Below are 22,402 nucleotides of genomic sequence, written 5' to 3'. Positions count from 1 at the left end.
CAATTAAGAATAGAGGGAAAAAAACAACAAAAAAACAAACAAACAAACAAAACAAAACAAAAAAAAACAGTAGAAATGGAAGAAATAACTATCAATTGCTTTGAAAACTTTCCTCTGGAAGAAATAAGAAGTGGGGAGGTGAAATTATGATTTACCATTCAGGCTTGGGACAAGCTTGGAAAGATCTACAGTGTGGAATAAGATCAACTTAGTGTTTTCTGTTCTCTCTTGTACTACAGAGTCCAGCAGTACCATAGTTCCAAAGTCTCACAGAGCATCACAGTTCCCAGTGAAAAGATTCAAAAATAAAAATAAAAATATAGAGATTACATATCTTAAGTGAGAATCATTACTACTTTTGCACAGTGCCAGTGACACTTTGTAATATTTATGGTGATGATGATTCAGCTCTAAACTGTAGCTCCATTTCGCATCATTTTGTCCTGTTAGAGCACATGTGTGCTTTAGCAGACTGAAAATTGGTGCAAAACCAAAAGAACAAATTATATTAATTTTACTGATCATCATCCAGCACAGCCAAGGTCTGTGGAGAGCTGCTATATAATAAACAACCTTTCTCTCATAGAGTAATAGCCAGATTGTCACTGTAGCTACTGCCTCCATGCACTATCCAAACAAAAGTGCATGCTTCAGTACTTATAAATATTCTGTTGACTCAAGACAGACTTTGTATGGCACAGAAGTTCAGTTTTATCTCATAAGTGGTATGTAGCATAGAGAAGAATAGAAATGCTCTCTTTATAGAAACAGAGAGCACTCAGTACTAAATACTAACTTCACAGTAAGCACATGAACTACTGCTTTAAAACTATGAAAAATGATAAACAAAATCATTTAAGTTGTACTTTAAAAGTAAATTGAAGCATTGTCTATATTACAAAGGAATACAACAATTTATTTAAAGATATATCATACTATTAATTTCTGATTAAAAGTTTGGGTAAGAATAAAAATAATATGAGAACAAGGAACCCACCCTATGAGAGATTTAATTTGTTTATAGTTTAGTTCAGTTTCATCCATCCCAATCAATGTTTTCACAACAAGTTACTTCAAAATTTTATTAAGAAGAAGAAGTAATAGAAATAAGTGGAAAAATTCACATATGAAGATATATTAATGACTTAAACAAGACATCCTACCTCCTACTACCTCTTCAGTGATAGTTTTGCTGAATACACAAAGGAATCCTCTCTGTTAAAAGCGTTACAAAAAATCTGCCATCCCTCTGAAACTGCAGCCCTAGCTAATTCAATACACAACCATTATTTTGGTAAGACAGTGACTACAGCAAACAGAATAAATTACATTAACATTTCAACTTTAACCTTTAATTGACAGTTTCTGTGTAATGAACAGTATTCTCTATTTTTTCATTTAACAAAGTATGATTTAGTTTTAATTTATGGGGAACACAAATAACTGCAGCCTTCCCCACACAGGGAGTTTGATTTTTCTGAACCCTTGAGCTCTTGGCTTTCAGTTAGAAAAAGCTGCATCCATTGATTTCTCTTTTTGCTGTTGTTAAGAACAAAAGGTCCAAAGGTGAGGAGAGAAATGTAAGCTGTCAAAGAACAGTCTGCTTCCTCTCAGGCTGATACCTTCCTTCCATCAAATTACAGAGCTATAAACTTTCTAAGCAATTCTGAAGGTAAAAATTAGAGATCATAACAACTCTCCTAGGTCACTTCTTACAAAGAAAGAAGTCCTTAAATGTAAATAAATAAATAAACACATTTGAAAGTAAACAAACAAAAATAGCCCTCAGTGTATAAAAAGTACCTACGGAAGCCAAAATATCTGATACAGAAGACAACAGGCAGACTCCTATTTCCCACTTGCAGAGTGCACAAGTGCTGATAGAGCATTTACATTTTGCCCAAAAATACAGTATAGCATACCTCAGTGATCAGCAACACACCATACTCCATCCAATGGACATTTGGTATATATCAGTAATTCCTGTGTGGCTAGCCTAGAGGTTCAAGCTATTTTTTATAAATATATATCTATAAATACATATTATATATATATATATATATATATAATAAATAAATAAATACATATTTATATATATATATATAACCCTTACAAATATTGACTAGTATCCAGTTAAGTGCTTGTCAGAATAGGAACACTTTACATTAGAAACTGATGATGATTTCATGATAGTACATTGTAAGGTCATCACTCTCTGTTCCCAGTCTGCTATTTCTTTAGCTCGTGAGTTCTGCTTAGCTAATTGCCTAAGTCTCCACAGATTGGAGTACCATTACACAGCCTTTTATGTTAAATAAGTATTTTTAACAGAATAAACAGGAGGAATAACTACGTGTGGCTTTTTTCCCTTACACAGGAAGCACATGATGGGTATATTATGCTGTTGAAAGGATATCTGTTCACTGTTAATGCAATTAGAAAAGTCTATTAAAAAGAAATAGGTCATAATTCTTTCCTATTTTAGCAGCAAAGTACAGTATTTTTTCTGAGGATCAGTCAAGGAGGAAAGAATAAGCTAAAATGGCAACATATATCTCTGCACTTCTTTTTGAACATTCTACATCTAACTTCAGGCAGAATTCATATGCATAAATACCAACATATAGTTGTCATTTCTGAATAAAACAAGCACATCAGCTCTTGAATGAACATTTAAGCATTGAATAAATTTAAAAATATTTGAGATATTTCACTGTATTGATCGCTTAAGGAGATCAGTTAACCCTTTAAAGACATAAAGACCAAACAGCATGTGGCTTTATGATTTGAGTCATACATTCCAGGCAGAGCAATGTATGAGAAAAATTTTGAGAAAGAGGTCTCCTGACTTGATCAGAGGAGGTTCACATCCATGAGCTGAAGCCATATGAATACTACATTTGCGATTTTAAAGCCAACCTTACAAATATAGTGCAATGATTGATATTAATTTGATCAAGATGCTAATAATTATTGTACCTTACTGTTATAACATCAAAATACAAGGTAAAATCATATATATTTCTTTAAAAATAGCATGCAAGGTATATACATAACAACATACAAGCTTTAACATATGCATGACATGAAATACCTGTTATAAGTTGTATATTGTGAAGTATTTGGGCCATTCAGCATGCAAAAGTTAACTCTGCCAAGACAAACTACATTCTTTGCTCCAGTGACATGCAGTCTGTGAAATCATCTCATGTCATGCATACAAAGCAATAGCTGTGCTTAACATAGGAGAATCACAGAATCATAGAATGGCGTGGGTTGAAAACAACTTCAAAGGTCATCTAATTTCAACTTCTCTGTTATGTGCGCAGGTCACCAACCACCACACCAGGCTGCCCAGAGTCACATCCAGCCTAGCTTGAATGCCTCCAGGGATGGGGCATCCATAACCTCCTTGGGCAACCTGTTCCAGTGCGTCACCACCCTCTGAGTGAAAAACTTCCTCTGATAATGGGAAATTTTGTACTAATTAAATGAAATGCACACCAAGCTGCTCCACATAAATGGAATTATCTTCATATCAGGTATACTTCAGTATAAAAAAAATTCAGAAAAACGTAGTAGTAAATACTGAAGTGATTGAATCTCCTAATATATAACTTCTGGGGGGGAGGGGTAGGGGGAAATGAAAAATAGACAATCAAATTTGGAGGTCTGAATACTTTATGAGCAGCAGGGCACATAAGATAGTTATATTCATTGTCTTAGCACTTCTTTCAATCATCCTGGCTGAGTGATACCAATAATATAACAGTCAGTATCCAAAAATTCAACTAGCAGAGACTCAATACAAACGCTCTGAAAGATAAAAGATTGAAAAAACTGAATAAGTAAAACAATAAGACATTTCAGAAAGCCTGTGCAAAGCAAGCACAGCATTATGATAACAATTTTTCAAGAATACTGTCATACCCAGATAGGAAAGTACCTTTTTTTAGCATAACATAACTGACCCCAAACAGCATAGATCTAATCCTAATACAGCTCAAACTGAACCTCCAGTAAAATCAAAATTGCAGAAACAGCATAAATCTTAGTAAAACTTTTCCAGAAAACTGCTATGCTTGTTCTATTTCCTTCAAACTATTCTTGGTTGTGCCACAGTGCACTAAATTGTGCTAGTGAAAATATAGCAAACAACTTTACTTAATTTCTTATTATTGTTCTTGGTAAAAAAAAAAAAACAAAAAAAAAACAAAAAAACTCTGTTCTATATTTGAATTCTACTGTATGAATGATTTTTCAGCCAAGCTCTCACATCCAGATTTTGAAAATCTGGATTGATTTAACTTTTAACTGACTTAACTTTCAATTCCTAAATATCTCCATTATTTTTAAAATACTTCCATATTATATAGTTTTAGGGATTTAGAGATTACTGTGAAGAAATCTGACGTATTTGTTATGTGATGATGCTATGGTACACTCCGTGGAAAGACTAAATTCATTGAATGACAGATGCAAGATGCCTAGAAGTATGTGCTTCTGTAGGAGTAGGTGAGCGCACGTACTCACTCAGGTACATACACTGGCTATATCCAGTGAGACATGATATGTCCTCCAGATGCTATTTCATATTCAGGAATATGTGAGAGCTGCTGCTATAGAAGTTTATCAGGCTTTTAAATGAGATGTAATTCCAGAACTAACATCCTGCACTGAAGCTGTGTATAAACAGCAAGGGGTCCTATTTTCCATCTTGCCTAAGAGAACGTAAGATCTACAGTCAGTCCTATGCATATTTGCTCTGATTCTCTTCATTATCAGAACTATGTAGAACTAGAACTAATTTCTCACATTTCAATTCCCATCATTCTAGTTTCCAGCTACAGCTTCTATACAGGACTGAGGACTAGGATAGAATACTGTCACACTTCACTTACTGTGCACATTAACATTACTGACTGCAACTAGTAATAAGAATACATCACACAGCTCTTCCATGTCTTTCTTCTCACTGATAGCAACAGCAATTCAAGGATTTGATACTAATCTCTACAATTAAAGGTTAGATAAAAATCAGACTTGCTGATAATCTGTTCCCCAGGGACACTTCAAAAGATGCACTTGTGGAGACAATGTGTTCTAAGGCACAGAGACAAGAAAGCTTTAGTATAAGGGGTTGGGTGACAGAGTAACCCACCAAAATTAGAAATAATCTTGTGGCTCAGTATGGCCTTCTTCACAATGAATAGAAAGCCTTTCTTCTCGCAGGCTGTGCAGCAGCAGAAGTTACCACCAATGAAGAGGAGAGGGAGGAGAAAACCCTATCTCTATGACACCTATTTCCAATTCACATTTGTCTCATTTGAGTTATATTTCTCTCTGGCCTTCCAGTACAACTATCTATACTACATTGTAAAGGCATGCCAGGAAAGAGACCTACTTATGAAATCTCGGTGGGTTTGAGCTATTTTAAGCTTTATGCACGTTAATTAAATGCCCTCAGAAATGATGGCAAATTAAACAGAGATGGGCTCTTGAAATTAATCCTTCTCTAACAGTAGTATCTAAAAACTATAGAGAGTTTTCAAGGCAGTCTTTCACAGTTTAGTTTGATTATTGATTGGACCAGGAAGCAAATATTACTGCATTCAATGGACGATAACTTCCACATTGTCATACTACTCTCACTTTTATTTTTAGTGGTTTTCACTCCTTGGCTTTGATCAATTATCCCAAATAAAGTTTCATGATTCTTACCAACCTGTTCCAACTTAGAAGTGTCAGATCAGAATCTTGTTCAATATGGTGCTAGTGGGTGGGTACAGAATAGGGCTTCTAAGCTCTCCACTATTCTGCAAAGATGCATAAAATGCAAGATAATTCCCTTCCACTGCTTGCTAACTACTCTAACACACCTTTAGTTGTTCTGCTAAATAAGCAGCTGCTTTTAGCTCCCAATGTACACAGAATCTATCAATCTAGAAAGATTGAGTAACTCACTCTCACATTATCAAAATAATGGGTTACTATCTAAACATTTTGAAATGTGTTAAGGAGTCCTCAAAATACTTGAATTAGAAGGCATGCCATTCCTTAGCTTCTCTAGATTGACATAGATGAATGGCTTACTGTAAGGGCTAAATCTTTTTAACTGGAAGATAAATGGTCTTTCAGCTACAGCTGTGTACAATGTCAGTGGCATCCAGTCACCTGTTCTGTTTACTGGAGCTGTGGATTCTGCCAGCATCTCAGGGGAAGAGAGCTTAGCCTCTGCTTCCTGTTAAAAATGACAGTCAGTTGATTTTAAGTGCATTCTCAAGAATTGTGATTCTCTGCATATATCTGTGAATGACATTGTTATTAATATTCAGCCTTGGAATGTACATAAGAACACATCAAATTATGATTGCATTAAAAAACAGACCTATCCCAGATTTTTTTTAAAGCTTGCAAAAATACATTATTATCTATGTTTCCATATTTCTCTTAGTTTCAAAGAAAGAGCTAGAATCTCTCCATATTTCCTTCAAATTGAAGTGAAAATAGACCATTAAAAGTACCTTATGTCTTAAGTTTTGTCAGAAATGTGAAAGCTACGGCAGACAACAGGGCACAAAGAAGGTCGAGTTCCCCCTTTCTTTAGAGATGTAAACTTCTCTAGGAGCACAGTATTTCTCATATTTATGAAAGATGACATCCAAACCAGCTTTATTCAGTCCTCCAAAATTTTTCTGCACACCTCAACACTTGCTAGAAGGCAGCTTCCTAAAAATGGAGATTAGAACATGCTACACTTATAAGCTTGACATCAGTTATACTTGTGTACACGCAGTCATGCAACTCCAAATAAGTGTACAAACATGCAGGATCATGGACACACAGACACCATTTCTCTGCTGGTTCTGTGGGATTTTACTAATCCTCAGCAGTGCACTGCCACTGGATTTAAGCAGTTAAGACACAGAACACTGCCCAGGGGCTCCCTTGTCCATTAACCTACTTTCTCTGTAAGTGCTTGTGCTTCCCTGTGCATGCAAGTGACAGCAAGTGAGCAAAACTAGATAAAAGTCTATTTTAAAAATCATAGAATCATTTGAGGTGGAAGGGACCTCATCTAGTCCAGAGATCATCTAGTCCAACTCCCTACAATGAATAGGGAAACCTAAAGCCAGACTATGTTGCTCAGAGCCACATCCAGTTGATCTTGAGTACGTGCAGGGACGAGGCATCTATCACCTGTTCCATTGCTTATTAAATCCTTATGATGAAAAACTTCTTCCTTATATTCAGTCCAGCTCTATATCCCTTGTTTTAATTTGAAACCATTTTCCCCTTGTCCTACCACAGCAGACCTTCTAAAGAGTCTGACCCCTTCTTTCTTACAGCCTCCTTTTAGACACTGAAAGGCCACTATCAGGTGCTCCCCCTGGAGCCTTCTCTTCTCCACTTTAAACAGCCCCAGCCCTCTCAGCCTGTCTTCATCCCCCAGATCATTTCTGTGGCCCTGCTCTGGATGCACTCCAACAGATCTATGTCTCTCCTGTTCTGAAGACGCAGGTCTTCAGCATCTGGATGCAGTATTCCAGATAAGATCTCACCAGCGCAGAGTAGAGGGTCCCTTGACCTGCTGGCCACACTTCTTTTGATGCAGCCCAGGATTTCTGGCTCATGTCCAGCTTTCCATCCATCAGTACCCCCAAATCCTTTTTGGCAGGCTTGTGCTCAATGCTTTTGTCTCCCAGCTTGCAGTGAGTGATGGTGGGGATGGCCTTGACAAAGGTGCAAGATCTTGCACTTGTGTTTGCTGAACCTCATGATGTTCTCCTGGGCCCACTTCTCAAGCATATCTAGGTGTCTCTAAATGGCATCTGTCCCTTAGGAATGTCAACCGTATCACACAGCTTGGTGTCATCTGCAAATTTGCTGAGTGCACTCAGTCATCAATGAAGATGTTAAAGTGTGTCAGTACCAGTACTGACATGAGGGACACCACTCATCTCCAATCCTCATCTGGACACTGAGCCACTGACAACAACTCTCTGGGTACAACTACACCAGCAGTTTCTTGTCCATTGAATAGTCCACCCATCAAAACCATATCTTCCCAATTTGGATTTGGAGGAGCATGTCAAAGGCCTTACTGAAGTCCAGATGGCATCACTGGCTCTTTCCTTGTTCACTGATGCAGATGTGCCATCATAGAAGGCCATTAGGTTGGTCAGGCATGACTTGACCTTTGTTAAGCCATGCTGGTTATTCTATATCACCTCCTTCTCTTTCAAATGCCTTAGCATAGCCTCCAGGATCTGATCCACAATTTTTCCTTGCACAGAGGTGAAGCTGTCTGGTAGGTAGGTTCTTTGGGTCATCCTTTTAATCTTCTGAATAATGGGAGAAACATCGTCTTTTTTTCAGTCCTCAGAGACTTCACCTGAATGTCATGATTTTTCAAATATCTTTGAGAATGGCTTGGCAACTGTATCAACTAATTGTCTTCAGACTCTCAGATACATCTCATTGGAACCCACAGACTTACTATGTTCAGGTTCTTCACGTGGTCGTGTACCTAATCTTCATTTACAGCAGGAGGAGTGTTCATCCAGCTCCAAGTTCAGGCCCAAAAACTATACAATACAAACTAAAGGAAAACTGGTAAGGACTGGTACAGGGTTGTGCGGCTGTGTTCAGCCTCTACATCTTCCTTCCAGCTTCCTCTGCCTTGGCTTCTTTTCTTTTGCTAACAAGGATCCGTGCAGTCATTTTGTAAACATTAAAATCCAAGCCTGCTTTTACAGTGCAGAAATCAGGATTGGATATTTTAATGTGCCTCTGAGAGATATTTTCACCTTACACTGCTTTGAATGCTGTGTAATCACCTTTTAATTTTTCAAATTGGGCAGAACCTGCCCTGCTGGGAACTCCACCTGTAACTTCTGCTACTACACTACAGGATTGTCGCTACCACTCAAAAAAATGATGCTATGAAATACTCCTGAGTTCTTTCTGCCCTCTGCCATAAACCTACCATTTCTTATTTCTAGATTACCCGTGAGTTTCATTTGTATAAGCACTTCTAATTTATGGAAGTAAAGAGATGTTGATCTTTTAGCATAATGTTCACTCAGTATCAGTATTAGTTATCTGTTTAGGGGGAAAGAAGCTTGATTTTAATCATTAATTAATGTGGCGACTAACTAGGTTGCCTCTTCCACAGCATCATCAAACAGCACCAATATAAGCTCTTAAAAACAGAGATGTGCAAAGAATTAAAACATATATCTAACTAGCTTAGAAGGTTAGTGATTAAGTACTCACTTAATGGTGGAGGATACATGTAATTAAGCAGGGCTAGAAAGATTTAGAATATCATTTCACATCTTATTTAGAATCCTGCTTATTTTCCAACACGAGAGGCAAAGAGAAACAACTTCACAGACAGGCAAGATGAGCTGTCTTGTTATCTAGCAATGGATAGCATTTTGTAAGGTTGAAGAGAAGATGGCAGATGATGCATAACCATGTGCCAAAAGGCCAATTTATCCTCAACATTGTAAGATGCTCAGAAGCACCCATCTGTACCTCATTTATTGGCATAGAAGAAAATGGCGAACTGCAATATTAGACAGTTGCGGAGAACCACAAAGAACTCCTACTGCAGCATAGTGAAATTGTTTTAATTTACTGTGGGATTCCCTAGAAGTTACAAGGTTGTGTCAAAAAAGAAACAACAAGGTAAACTCATCTGCTGTAAACAAGCATTAAATAAAAAAAAGAACATCTTTCTATACAGTGTTCCATTTTAGCAGGCAGAAATTGGTTCCTGAATTCTTATCAGAATTGTCATTACTTGTTATTTTGACCACTGTTGCAGCAGAATTTTAATTTACACTGTAATAGAAAAATGTCAGAACAAGAATAAAATCTCAGATAAGCTCTGCAAGATGCTTGAAAAACAAAGCAAAACAAAAAACAATAGAAAACACGAACGTTTTCTTATGGTTTTTGCCACCATAGATACTGGTAAAGAGGCACGTCTGAATTATTACATATGAGTACAGACATAGAACACATAAATGATTTAAGCATTTCTGTAACATGTAACTTTAGGTCACTCTATTTCCAAGAATTAAAGACCACTGCATTTTCAGTCAAGCGGTCTTCATATTTACCTAAATTTAACTAAGAATATTTCTTTAGATCAGTTTGTTTTCCTCTATAAACTGCAGTTTGTGTTTAACTTAGAATCTGTAAATAAATGCTCTTTTCAAACCCCAAGACTGTAATGGCTCCAGTCCTGATACAGCTGGGAAAGCTGTTGTTTATTTATTTATTTTAAGAAGATTCAAGACTTTCATATTGAGACAGGCTTGCACAGCTATTCTGCAAAGTTGGTAAAACAGAGGAATCAAAATACTTCAGACTTGACCTTAAAAATCTCTCTACTATTTGCATTATAAACTGCACAAAAGCTGTCAGTTGAGAACTGTGCAGTGATTTTGAGAGGTGAACAAATAGACACTAAGATTAGATCACTTAACTCATTTTCTCATGTGATCTAAAACAGAATATGAGTCTGTGTCTCTAGAGATGAAAGACGAACTCCAGGCTACACCTCTGTCTCATATCTGGAATGACTGCTTTAATGCCATTCTGCTCTTATGTCACTCTTTTAAAAAAAAAAATAAATGATGCCACTACTTTTGCTTTTTCTTGCTAAACCTGTCAGTACTGAAGTTCTAGTGTACATTAAATTCTTAAAGGAAGGAACAAATCCTAGAAAGTGGCACAGGGTTAACTGTTTTTATATGACTTTACATACCTCCTCTCAGAATATCCAGAAAACAAAAAACAACAAATAGATTAAAATGTATATATATATATCCTCTCATGTACAAAACAACTTTTATTAAAAAACAAACAAAACAAAACACACATTATCTGGTATACAACATTCTATAGCTGGTTTCAGCAACACCACAATTTTTCCGTTGGTAGTCCCTGACAAAAAAGTGAAGGCTCTGGAGTTATACCCTACCACAGAGAGCTCAGTGCACACATTTCCCTTGGGGTGGCAGGGAGGAAGTCCCTCTCACTGCATACTCTACCCAGTGAGACAATTCAGTCTGTTAAGCCCTAAAAATTTAAAGAATAATTTCAGAGGAAAAAAAAGTCTCAATTTCACATAAACTTGAATTAGAATATTTTTCCTTATGAAAACTTTTCTGCAGCTACTATCTCAGCTATTGCTTCAATTAAATCAAGATGAAAGACATAAATTATATATAAAAAAATGTTTGCTTGCTTTTCTCCACTACAGTTCTTTCTTTGAATTGAATGTATAATTACTATTTTTATGCTTCCTGAATTAAAAGATCAAAAATTTAAAGCAACGGAAAAATAAATCCAAAAATAGGAAGGCCAGAAATGAAATCACAATTTTACTATCTTATGTAGTCTTTCAACTTGATAAGGTCATCTACTTCAAACATCTTAAAAACCATTCAGGAGCCCAGTGAGATAGACTTCCCAACATTTCACAGAGGCATCGTGGCCTTCCAGTATTTGAAGGAGCACATAAACAGGAGGGAGAACAGCTGTTTACGAGGGTGGACAGTGATAGGACAAGGGAGAATGATTTTAAATTGAGACAGGGGAGGTTTGCATTAGATATTAGGAGGAAGTTTTTCACACAGAGGTGGTGACGCACTGGAACAGGTTGCCCAAGGAGGTTGTGGATGCCCCATCCCTGAAGGCATTCAAGGCCAGGCTGGATGTGGCTCTGGGCAGCCTGGTCTGGTGGTTGGTGACCCTGCACATAGCAGGGGGGGTTGAAACTCGATGATCATTGTGGTGCTTTTCAACCCAGGCCATTCTGTGATCCTTAAACCCATAGTACACATGTGTAAGGACATTTTCTCTTCTAGGTTATGTGAATACTCAAAGATTCAAACAGATTTACAAACAAACAAACAAACAAAACTAGTTAGGCATACAAGGAATTTCTATAGACGGTATGCATGCACAGACACAGGAAGACACTTTCCTAACAAGTTAACCTGTCACTGTGTTCCCTCTGACTCAGCTGTAATCCACTCAAGCCTGCAAATGACTTTGACTGCCTGTTAAAACCTTTGTTAAGTAACGGAGAGGCTGCTGAATCAGTCCGCTGGTCATTTGCCAACTGACTATATTTAGGAGAGACTGTCCCTGTCCCTGCTGGCGTTTTACAAGTTTACCGTTTGTTGCTGTTTCTCTGAAAAGTCAAATACATTCCAAATGGAGAAATCCCAATTCTCATAAGGAAAATTAAAAAAAAAAAATAAAATTGTCATTGGGCTCTGCTAACCCAGCATACAAGGTTCAGTGAGAATTACCCTTTCCCTGCCAGCATGCCAGCTAGACTCTATGTCTCCGCTTCTTTTAATGAGTCATGGTAGAATCTGAACAATTCAGGATTCTTATTCCACATCAACTCATCTTCGCTTTTTCAGTCACTACTGTATAAAAGCAAAGCAGCATTTATTAACTTCAGTAATTCTTACGCTCTGTATCACAATGTAATCATTGTACAACAAGATTAACTATTAGAAAAAAGGTCACCGCAGCATGATGGTCTGTCACTCAGAGGCTGGTGCAACAGCTGATTTCACTAGTTTGTGTCTAGCACTGTGTGTAGAGACAGTTCCACACAGAAGACTAAAACAGAATGAAATCCATGTCACTTACAAAAAGAAATAAACACTGTGATCCAGCAGAATGTTTCAAATAGTACCAAAAAGGTAAGTCACATCAGACAATTACGCTGCAAAAATTACTCTGTGCTCTAGACAGCAATTGACGTAGAGAGGCCTAAGGCTGATAAATTGAGGCTAGATAGAAATTAACAAAAGCAGGTTATGACTGTGCAAAATGGAACAGGGCCAGCACATTAGGTCTATTAGGTCTATTACATGCTGTTCTGTTATTGTTAAATGGCACTATGAAGAAGGAAAGCACTGTCTGACATCAAGCTGTCACTCTTTTCTGAAATGTTCCTGACATTTCATTGCCAATCCATTGTCCTTTACTGTGTTAGTCCACTGGCTTCTAGAACAAGTGATATCACTCCAGTTGTTACAGCCCTGCAAAACACTGTGGACACCGGTCATCTTTTTTTGGAGAAAAAGAATAAAACTGGAATATTATCAAGTCACTGATGCACTGAATCTGACCTCCCTCAGAACTCCAGGATGAGGAGGAAGATTTCAGTTCTAATCATGGCCTGCCTCTTTTAAACTGAGATTCCACATTTTCTACCCAGTAGAACCTTGCCGTAATCTCAAACTAAGCTTGGCTAGAGCAGGGCTTTCACACCTTCTCCTTTTCCTCCACCTCTCTCTCACAGTGACATACAGGAAGTACTAAAGCCATCCTACCCATCTCTCAGGCCAGTCACTGTCAGCCCATGTTCAGTTTAGATACATAAATACCCCAGCTCCCATCCTACTCTCTGCCAACTCCAGCAGTTTTTCTTCCTGATCAGCCTCTCCTCTCCCTTCAGAGCTGGCACTCAAGCTATCATTACTTGATGGTTTAATCTCTGAAACATTCTTTGGCTCTAGCAAAGGCACCTGGCATGAAACCCTTGCACGAAACAACTTTCCCTGGTGCACCACTCCAACACCAACATCTCACTGCCAAGATCTCCTTGCTCTATCAAGTTGAACAGAATCTGTAACCAATGATTTCTAACCTTTACAAACCTTCCTCTGTTTCTATCTCCTGTTCAGAATCAGAAATGTTCAGAATAATGAAATGTTAACTTCTATGTCCATCTGGTCAATACCAAAGAGAAACAGAGAAAAGAATTAAATTTTCTCATCTCCAGGCATGCTGTCTCCATGCCTTTTACAAACCATCCTCCTTACTGCAACATCTTCTCAAAGCTGCTCTTTGCCAAACATTAACAAATAGATCAGGATATGCAAATATTATCACCTATTATTATCCTGCTCCTGCCTTGGATTCCACTGTTCCCTTCAATTTACTTTATGGATTCCTTAAGACATGCACTGGATAGAAGTTTTTATAAATTATTTGTGTAGCTTCTTGCATAATATATCCCGGTCAATATCACAGTGATACTCTTAAATCCGTGCAGCATGATACATTAGTAAATTAACTTACAGTGCACTGAGATGACTTTGGGATTTTCTTTTCTGCAGAACAGTGAGAAAACTATGTCAGCTGTACAAATTATTCAACACCCAAAAAGTTACTCAGACTAGAAATTTCCTTCATTTTATTTACTCTGACTTTACCACTTTAAATGGAAATTTCACCAAGAACTGCCTTATTCTTCTGCTTCCACTTCTCTTTTGTGTGTGTATGTGTGAAAAATGAGAAAAGATCACTACATCTGAGAAGGATAAAAGCCAGGAAGAATAGGCTGTTGTTTAAAAACTGTTGTCCTCCAAAACCAAGAGAACGCATGGTGAAAAAGCATTTTCACCTCCCAAGTTTCTGCTAGATATCTGCAGTCTGTATGACTTTCCTGGAACTGCAAAGACTATTAAATTAGACTGCATGTTTTCCTTACAACTCTAGATTGATCCTTCAAATAGTTTTAAATATGTTCATCCAAACCAGGGTTTATTTGGATTTGCTTTTAAGGTAGGGGTTCTGCCCTTTCTCTGGGAAATTGGTCTCATAGCTAGAAAGCTTACATTTCCAGAAACATCTACTTATTTCTAGGCTTCTTCTGACCTTTTCAAGATTTCTTACTTACATCTATACACATGAATTATTCTTTGCATCGCGTTTAGTACTCCATAGATCCAGAATGCTCTTATTCTCAGCTTAGCAGTAATTTAATCAAGTGTTACATTTAGTTCATTCATTCTTCCTTGCAAGTCAATCCTTTGAAACATTTTAATAAGATTCTCTGAATTCTTCCTCCAGTTAAGAAACATTTTTGGTTATTTGGTACTCTAAAGAGAAAGAAACATTTTACTTGAAACTGCACAGTGATGATGGAAAAGACAGTGAGAATATAGGGTATAACTCTTTCTGATAATGGTAAGTACATGTGTGTGTATACAAACACTCCAAGGTCTATTCTGCTTTATTAGGTGATCTGAAGATTGTGTCCCAGAACTGCATTCTTTAAAACAACTCTGTCACAGTCCCATCTCCTTGATGGTGTTCTCCTGCTGTCAGGTTTTTTCTCTTTATATTGTATATTTTGAATTAATCTTCAATAGAATCTTCCAACACATTTTTCCAATCATTTCACTTCTCTCCCTAAGTCCCTGAATATCTGTATCTGCTCAGCACTCCTCACAACTTCACAACTTTCCTTGTCTGAATTCAGATATTACGGAGTTTACTTTCTTCTAGTTTGTTTAAGGAACAAAAGGTTAATCATATGGAAGGCTCTGATTCTGCAACATATCTAAGAGCATGTAAATCCTACTTACGTGAGTTTTCTTGCCTTTATCAATACCATTACTAGTACTTTTCATTCTGTACATGCTGTATGTACCCTGCTAAATAAAGCTTAGTTCTCTGTGTGCTGCTGGATTAATGCAAAGAAGATACATGAGAGAGTAAGAGTTGATTACTCTCAACACTTAAAAGCCTATTTTCTGTCTCTTTGCTTAGATAAGTTCCTGGGAAGATAACTTCTGCTTCACTTCTATGTTTTCTCTTTCCCATAAAGCTACCACTTTATTCCAGATAAATCAAGCACTTTTTTCAAGGTAATAACTAGCTATGGTTGATTTAAAAAAAATTAAAATTAAAATTTTTTTTTAAAAAAAGGCTCCAGATAAGCAGATAAAAAGCAGATGAAAGGCAATATGAATAAAGATGTGACTCAGCTTGTTTTTAAACTGTGACCACATAAATCTGCTCAAGTCATGCCATCATCAGTAATTGTTCCTTAACTTCTTTGCTTCATAAACACAACATTCATTTTTCATAGCTGCCAAAGCAATACCTCAGAAGACTTTTAGTAAATTCTCAAGGGCATCTCCCTGGTCATGGGCCTGATCCTTCCTTTGGAAAATATCCAGTCACATCGTCCAATTTTTCTGTGAGCACATATTTCTGGGAGCATAATTCCCTATTTGCAGTGTATTATCCTGCCAGGTTTAACACTGGGCTTGCATTTTAGACCCTTCTCCACAGGAAAGGATTAAAAGAACTTGAAGTCTGTTTGGTTTTTTATTCCCCTCCCAATGCTGTGTACGGCTGAAGATGACACAGCATTTAGAAAGATTATTTCCCCAGCTAATCTACAATTCACTGCAGAGGGAGGGCAATCTTTCTTAAATTAGCAAATTTAAAGCAGTTTGCTGCAGAATGTGGATGTATCAGTATCATCTGCACATTAAGCCTTTTCCTAGGCTCATTCTGTCCTCTTTGACTTCCCTGAAGCCAGCATACAAAGCATTAAGCTCCCAATTGAGCACAGATCTCAGGCCAGGGAGGACAGTTAGTCTGGCTGCCAGCCTTTGTCTTAGCATCTTCCCAAGAGAATTCTGAATTTTCTTAGTTTCTAATAAGAAAATTCTTACTGTTTTTTTCTTGACAGGCTCCTTTGATTTAACTTCTCACAGTCGTTTGGCCTCACTGCATAACTGTCTGGGGCACACGAGATTACTTGAAAGATACCAAACTTCACTATCTGATTCAGCAAGCAGAATATCACATAGGAATCCTCCTAAGAGATAGTGAAGAGCTAAAAATTGGTGGGCTAGAGAAGAAAGTGGAACAAATGGTTGATTCCCTGCAGGAATGAAGGAAAACATCTGAAAAGGACTATCCAGAAGGATTTGTGCTGGGAGATGTGCTGTTCTTCCTATGCATAAATAATAAATAATATTACTTCCAGTAGGATGAACAGGCAAGTAATGAGGTGATGAAGGCTGTAGACTATACCAGATTATTTAGGAGTCAAATCTAAAGCTGCAAAAAAAACCTGAAGGACGAGGCTAAAAAGTGCAGACTGTGGGAGAATATTAAGAAACAAAGCCAACTCTTCTAACTGTATTTTGGTATGCAGTCAGATAGGCTTTAAATTGGGTATTACTAGGCAGAAAGCACATCATGTTTCCACTGCAGATACTATCCTGAAAGCATCAGAGAAATTGCTCTCTGACAGTAAAATAAGTAGAATAACAAGAACTCTGAAGAAAGGGGGGAAGAAAGAGAAACACTGTTCTACTGTAGAGTCTACAGTGTATAAGTGTCTTAAATACTACAGGTGGTTTGGGGGTCCATGACTTTCAAAGGGTTAATAAGGTTGCAAAATCCTCTGAGAAGCCCTAAGGATGAGAAAGGACAGCACAGGGCTCAAATAAGAGCAGGCAGTGGAAAATGTTAGCTTAGAAATGTTTTGAGAGAAGAGAATGGAGGTATGGTAATATTCCTTAACTAAATGCCACTTATTCAAGGCATAAGAACCTTGGAGCACCCATTAAAATTGTCAAGGAGGTGGTTTGTAATAAGCAAAAAGGGTTTTTCCCCATTCATAAAGAGAATATTAAAAAATGATAAAACTCTTATGTCTCTCTAAAAAAATTCTATGATTCAAGGATTTTGTAGGAAAACAAAGCACAAAGAGATTTCAAAACAAGCAACAAATAAACCAACCCAGGCAACAGGCTCTAACTGTGGCTAATAGGTCAGTTCTAACACACATTTTAATCTAACCTCTCAAAACCTTATATATAGATATACATACATATATATATATATATATATATATATATATATATATATATATACACAAGATTACAAGCAGTAGAATATAGATATATATATAATGTAATATCTTATATGTAATCTTCCCTTGGTCAAGACAACATTGTTTGACCTTTGGTCTGAACCCCACAAATGTCCAAAAATTTCAGTACAGCATCTGTTATATTCTGCCATCTTTTATCTATTCCTCCTTGAATTTACACAGAGTATGCATAACCTATATAGAAAATAATTGAAAACTTTCTATGTTCATGAGAAATCACAGAAGAAAAATTCTTCGCTCTTAAAGAAAGAAAAGCCTGATGGAAACTTCACTTTATAACATGTAGATAATATATAATCCGTATACAAGAGCCTTAAAAAAAAAAACTAAAATAAAAATGTGTAAGTCTTTTCTGTGGTATAGTCCACAACTAGAATTTGCTCCATGTAGAAAAACAGCCTTGATTAATGTTGTGGCTGGAGCCAGAGCCAAATGAATGATGAAGCACTTGCAGTAATAGGTTCCCCTGCATAGTCTGGAGCAATTGCTCTTCTGGCATGGTCTATAGCTATTGTTTATGAGTAAAGAAATTTTTCCGTTACTGAGGCTGAGAAGTATTCATGTAGTCTGTACACTGTAATCAGTTTAGCCTGGTAAGATTTTACCTACAGCATGGAATACTAGTATGGTAAAACTGGCATTGTCAACCTTCTGTGCAGCAGAACGGAAATATTCAGTTACTCTGAATTATCTTTTTCAGGCTACAGTGTTAGAAAGGAAACCATCAAGTTGAAGCCAACGTGGAAGAGGACGTTCCAGCATCCAGACCCTTCTTCCCCAGCCAAGCCCAGCTGGCATTGCTATACAACACAGAGCTAGGAGGACACCCTCAAGCTCTCCAAGTAGAGGAGACTTCTCCAGAACAAGCTTTCTCCTCACGCAGGTCAGAAGGCACAAAGAGAAGTTTTCACGCCTTCTGAAAACCCACAGTGAAGCAATAAGAAAAGCTACAATTCAGACACTGAGCTCTACGTTTCCTTTAAATCAAATAAATTAATATCTTCTGTTACCCACAGGCTTCTTCAGATTACATTTTTCCAGATAACTCCTGCCTGATTTCCAACAGCACTTCAGAAAGATCAAGAAAGTACTTCCTTTTGGAAACAAAACCAAGCTGCTCTCATTGGCTGCTGTTTACTAGTGATATAGAGGGGATCACTACCATAATTAATTTCTGCTAACATTAAGTATGGCCACCTTTGATATACTTGGCCAGAACACATGTCAAAGATGAATCTCCTGTTCAAAAGTTGCCCTTTACAAAATGCTGATGTGAAAATGTGTTAAGAACCTGTAACTGCTCTATGCAGCATGTTTTAACAAGGCTACTAAAGTTTACTCTGCTTATGTAAAAAGATGAGTGAAACAGTTTACAAAGTCCTAAGCAGACTGGAATGTGATCAAGATGACACAGCTCATGCTTATCCTTTACACCTGCCAACACAGTTAGGTGCTAAGAGATCCACCAGGGGATTTACTTTATCTCCTATCTTGCCATTCCTCTAAGGACTGCATTCATTCTCTGATTTCTAATATATGCATGATAACAAAAGATGTTATGAGAAAACATACTTCACAAACTATTAACTACAGGGCATGATAGCTATCAGAGAAAGAAGAACTTTCTTTAACAGTTTCTCAGTCTCCAGAGGTTCACGGCACGACCAAAGAAGTGGGGAGGCCTTGATGCTCTAATTAACAAAGTTTTCTACAGCGGCTCTCCAGAGGGTGAGAACACAACTCCAGCAGCACACAGGTTCCAAGCCCCAGAAAACATGGGGCAAGATTAGCAGCAGGGAATTTTATTATTATTATTAGTATTAGTTCTACTAACCCGTGGTTATTTCTATAATTGAACCCACTTCTTAGAACCAAGATAGTGAGCAGGAGAGCTGCCCACAAAGGCTACAGCAGCAAAACCGAGTTTTGTACAGATATCGGAAACAAGGCAGCCCGAGGTCACACAGATCTTAAAAACATCCCACTTCTGCGCTGCACCTGAAGGAGACGGCAGTACTCGCTGCTCAGCGCCAGGTATCAGCCACTGCACGCAGCACCAACGCGCTGCGGCTTCGCAGAGCCTCGCCAGCACAGCCGGGCGCGGAGCTCCAACGGCAGCGCTGCAGCTGAGGAGCCGCTCTGCCGCCTCCTCTGCAGATTCTCCAGTTAGTTCAGTCCTGCTTATCCAAACTGTCCCGGGACACTTACAGCACAGAAATGACAGTCTTTCAGCGTCTTCTGATACCATTTTTCCTACTCAACTACACAACTTGATGCACCTAGAAGTCAAAACAAACGCTCAAATAACCCCAAAAAGGCAGGCGGCCACCTCCGAGCACGGCTTCGCGCACTCTTCAAGCTGAGCGTTATTCAGCAATAATTACAGGGCAGCAACTTGTGCCGGCTCCCCCGGCCCAGACAGAGCTCCCGCAGAGCCCGCGGTGCCACGCCCGGGGCTGCGGGCGACCAATGCGGCTGCGGACAAGCGGGGCGAAGCCACTCACCAGGCGGCTCCGAGAGCGCTGCAGGAATTCCTCCATGGCGCCGGCCGGCGGCACCCCGGACGGCACGGCACGGCACGGCACCGCACCGCACCGCACCGCTCCTCGCCGCCAGCGCCGCACTCCCGCTCCGGTCCCGCGCTGCCGTCCACGCCCCGCGCCGCGCCCCGCCGCGCCCCGCCCGCCGCGGGCGGTGACGTCAGGCCGTGCCGCAAGCCCCGGGCCGGGAGGTGGGAGCCGCGAGTGGCCGTGCTGCGTGCCGTCGTTGCGCAGTGCTTAAGCCCTTTGCGCGCTTAAACAGCTCGTTATCAAAATGACAGACGTCGGTACTTCGCCGCTGCGGTAAAAGCCTTTCTCGTCTCTGCTACCGCGGGCTCTCAGTGCAACAGGTGCGCGCTGGCGGCTCTCCCGCGGGCCCCTGCCTGCGGTCACCGTGTCGCTGCGGGGAGCGGGCCTCCGCCTCGGGAGCTCCCGGCGTTGATGCCTGCTGTCACAGCCCGCGCGTGTCCGATGGAGCGCACAGCAGTCCCGCAGCGCCCGCTCCCTGCAGAGCAGAAGTGCGGGGCGGGCTGCGGGAGGTCACACGGTGCGCGGGGGATGGGGCAAAGTGCAGGGTTCGGCTCCCCGAAGCCTCACGCCAGCGGTGCGCAGCAGCGTGATGCCTTTACCAACTGCGGGTAACCGACTGGTCGGTACAGGTTAATGGTTCCCTTCAGGTTGTGCCTCACTGTGAAGTTGGCGGGGACTTATTCTTAATACAGTCAGTAGCACGAGATTTGAGGTTGTTTTCTCTCATGTATTATTTTATGGCTCATTGAAGGCATTTCTGTAAGAGCTGAGAACTCCTGCTTCCTTATTAACACATTTTTCTGATGAGTGTAATTCACTCCCATTTGATTAGTTGATTCTTTCCTGACACTTTGCAGATCCTGTGCCTGAGTTGCCTTATCATGGTCAATCTGTGCTTCTTCATCATATGTTACAGTTCTGGAGAACAGGGGAAAAAAAAAACCTTTTTCACTGAAACACATTACTTAATGATCCTATCCAAATTTGGTCTTTCCCATTATTCTGTTGAAAGGCAGTTCTCGTGGCAGATCACAACTTTTGCACTGTTTTTAAAACAGAAACTGGAGCATTGCAGCACAGGGATTCCAGCATGTTTTGAGGTGCAGAACTGGTGTCAACTGAAAATGTTTTGCCAGATAAAAAATCGATACAGTCTTGTGAAATGAAGTAAGGATAATGTTTTCCCTCAGCAAACTCTACAAAGCACATTAAAAATAATAATAATAATAAAAAAAACAGCTTGCCACTCAGACCACACCAGAGGAAACTGAGGTCTGGCAAGCTGATCCTTAAGCCAGTCATTTTTGCTGCGTACATGCTTAAAGAAAATACAGTAACAGAAGGCAATCTCTGAGCAGCGAGTAGCTGGAGAATGAGAGGACGGAATTGCTGAACAGGCAGCAAAGTTGTGCTTTTACAGGTTATACCAATAAGCATACTTAACCCCTTATACTCTAAATAAGTTGTTTTGAGTAATTATTTCTGTGCACATCCAGTGAGTTGGTCCCTACATGGTTATGGGCATAGTCAGTAACCACACTCTAATGTTAATATGAGTGGTCTTCCAGTGAGTTTGGGAGGATGTGGTGGGTTCTTTGTGATCCACATTCAGTGTCAGACTGAAAGATGGCCCCAGTACAGTTATGTTGAAAGAAAGCAGGGTGTCTGAGCCTCTTTCTTGACAATCTGCATCTCTTAAATGGCACAGGCATAAAACAAAATGTAAAACAGACAGAAAAAGGGGAATGTTAATAAAATATACAGAATAATGGAATCATAGAATGACTTGGGTTGGAAGGGCCATCGAAGATTATCTAGTTACTTCTGAACAACTTATTGCCTCAATAATTATTGTTTCAGTTCAGTATTTTATAATTATTAATATCCTGTTCTGCCAAAATATGATCAGAAAGTTAGTGTTTTTATCTGCTTCATAATTTATAGAAATTCCTTCACCTGGTTCTCCATTTTTCTAGTCAGTTAGCAGCCACTGAATTACTTCTGCTTTACTTAAGCTTAAATTACAGATGAAATGGGACTCACATTATGTTATTCTTTCTCAAAAACCCAGGCAAGA

At 39.0% G+C, this 22,402-nt stretch overlaps 1 protein-coding gene across 3 annotated transcripts in view; it reads right to left on the bottom strand.

The window, feature by feature from the left end:
- Positions 1-20,394, bottom strand: part of PRUNE2 (prune homolog 2 with BCH domain) — a 133,289-nt gene extending 112,895 nt beyond the window's left edge. For all 3 annotated transcript variants that reach the window (XM_052700754.1, XM_052700751.1, XM_052700752.1), the window contains exon 1: positions 20,260-20,394. In XM_052700754.1, coding sequence (XP_052556714.1) covers positions 20,260-20,295 — 36 coding nt within the window. In that variant the 5' untranslated portion in view covers positions 20,296-20,394. The remainder of the gene's footprint in view (positions 1-20,259) is intronic.
- Positions 20,395-22,402: the final 2,008 nt, after the last annotated feature.

The sequence above is a fragment of the Tympanuchus pallidicinctus genome, unplaced genomic scaffold, assembly GCF_026119805.1.
Source record: "Tympanuchus pallidicinctus isolate F22 unplaced genomic scaffold, pur_lepc_1.0 scaffold4, whole genome shotgun sequence".
Classification (NCBI taxonomy): Eukaryota; Metazoa; Chordata; class Aves; order Galliformes; family Phasianidae; genus Tympanuchus; species Tympanuchus pallidicinctus.
Note: the sequence above shows the minus strand (reverse complement) of the source record. Positions and strands in the feature narration are given on the sequence as shown.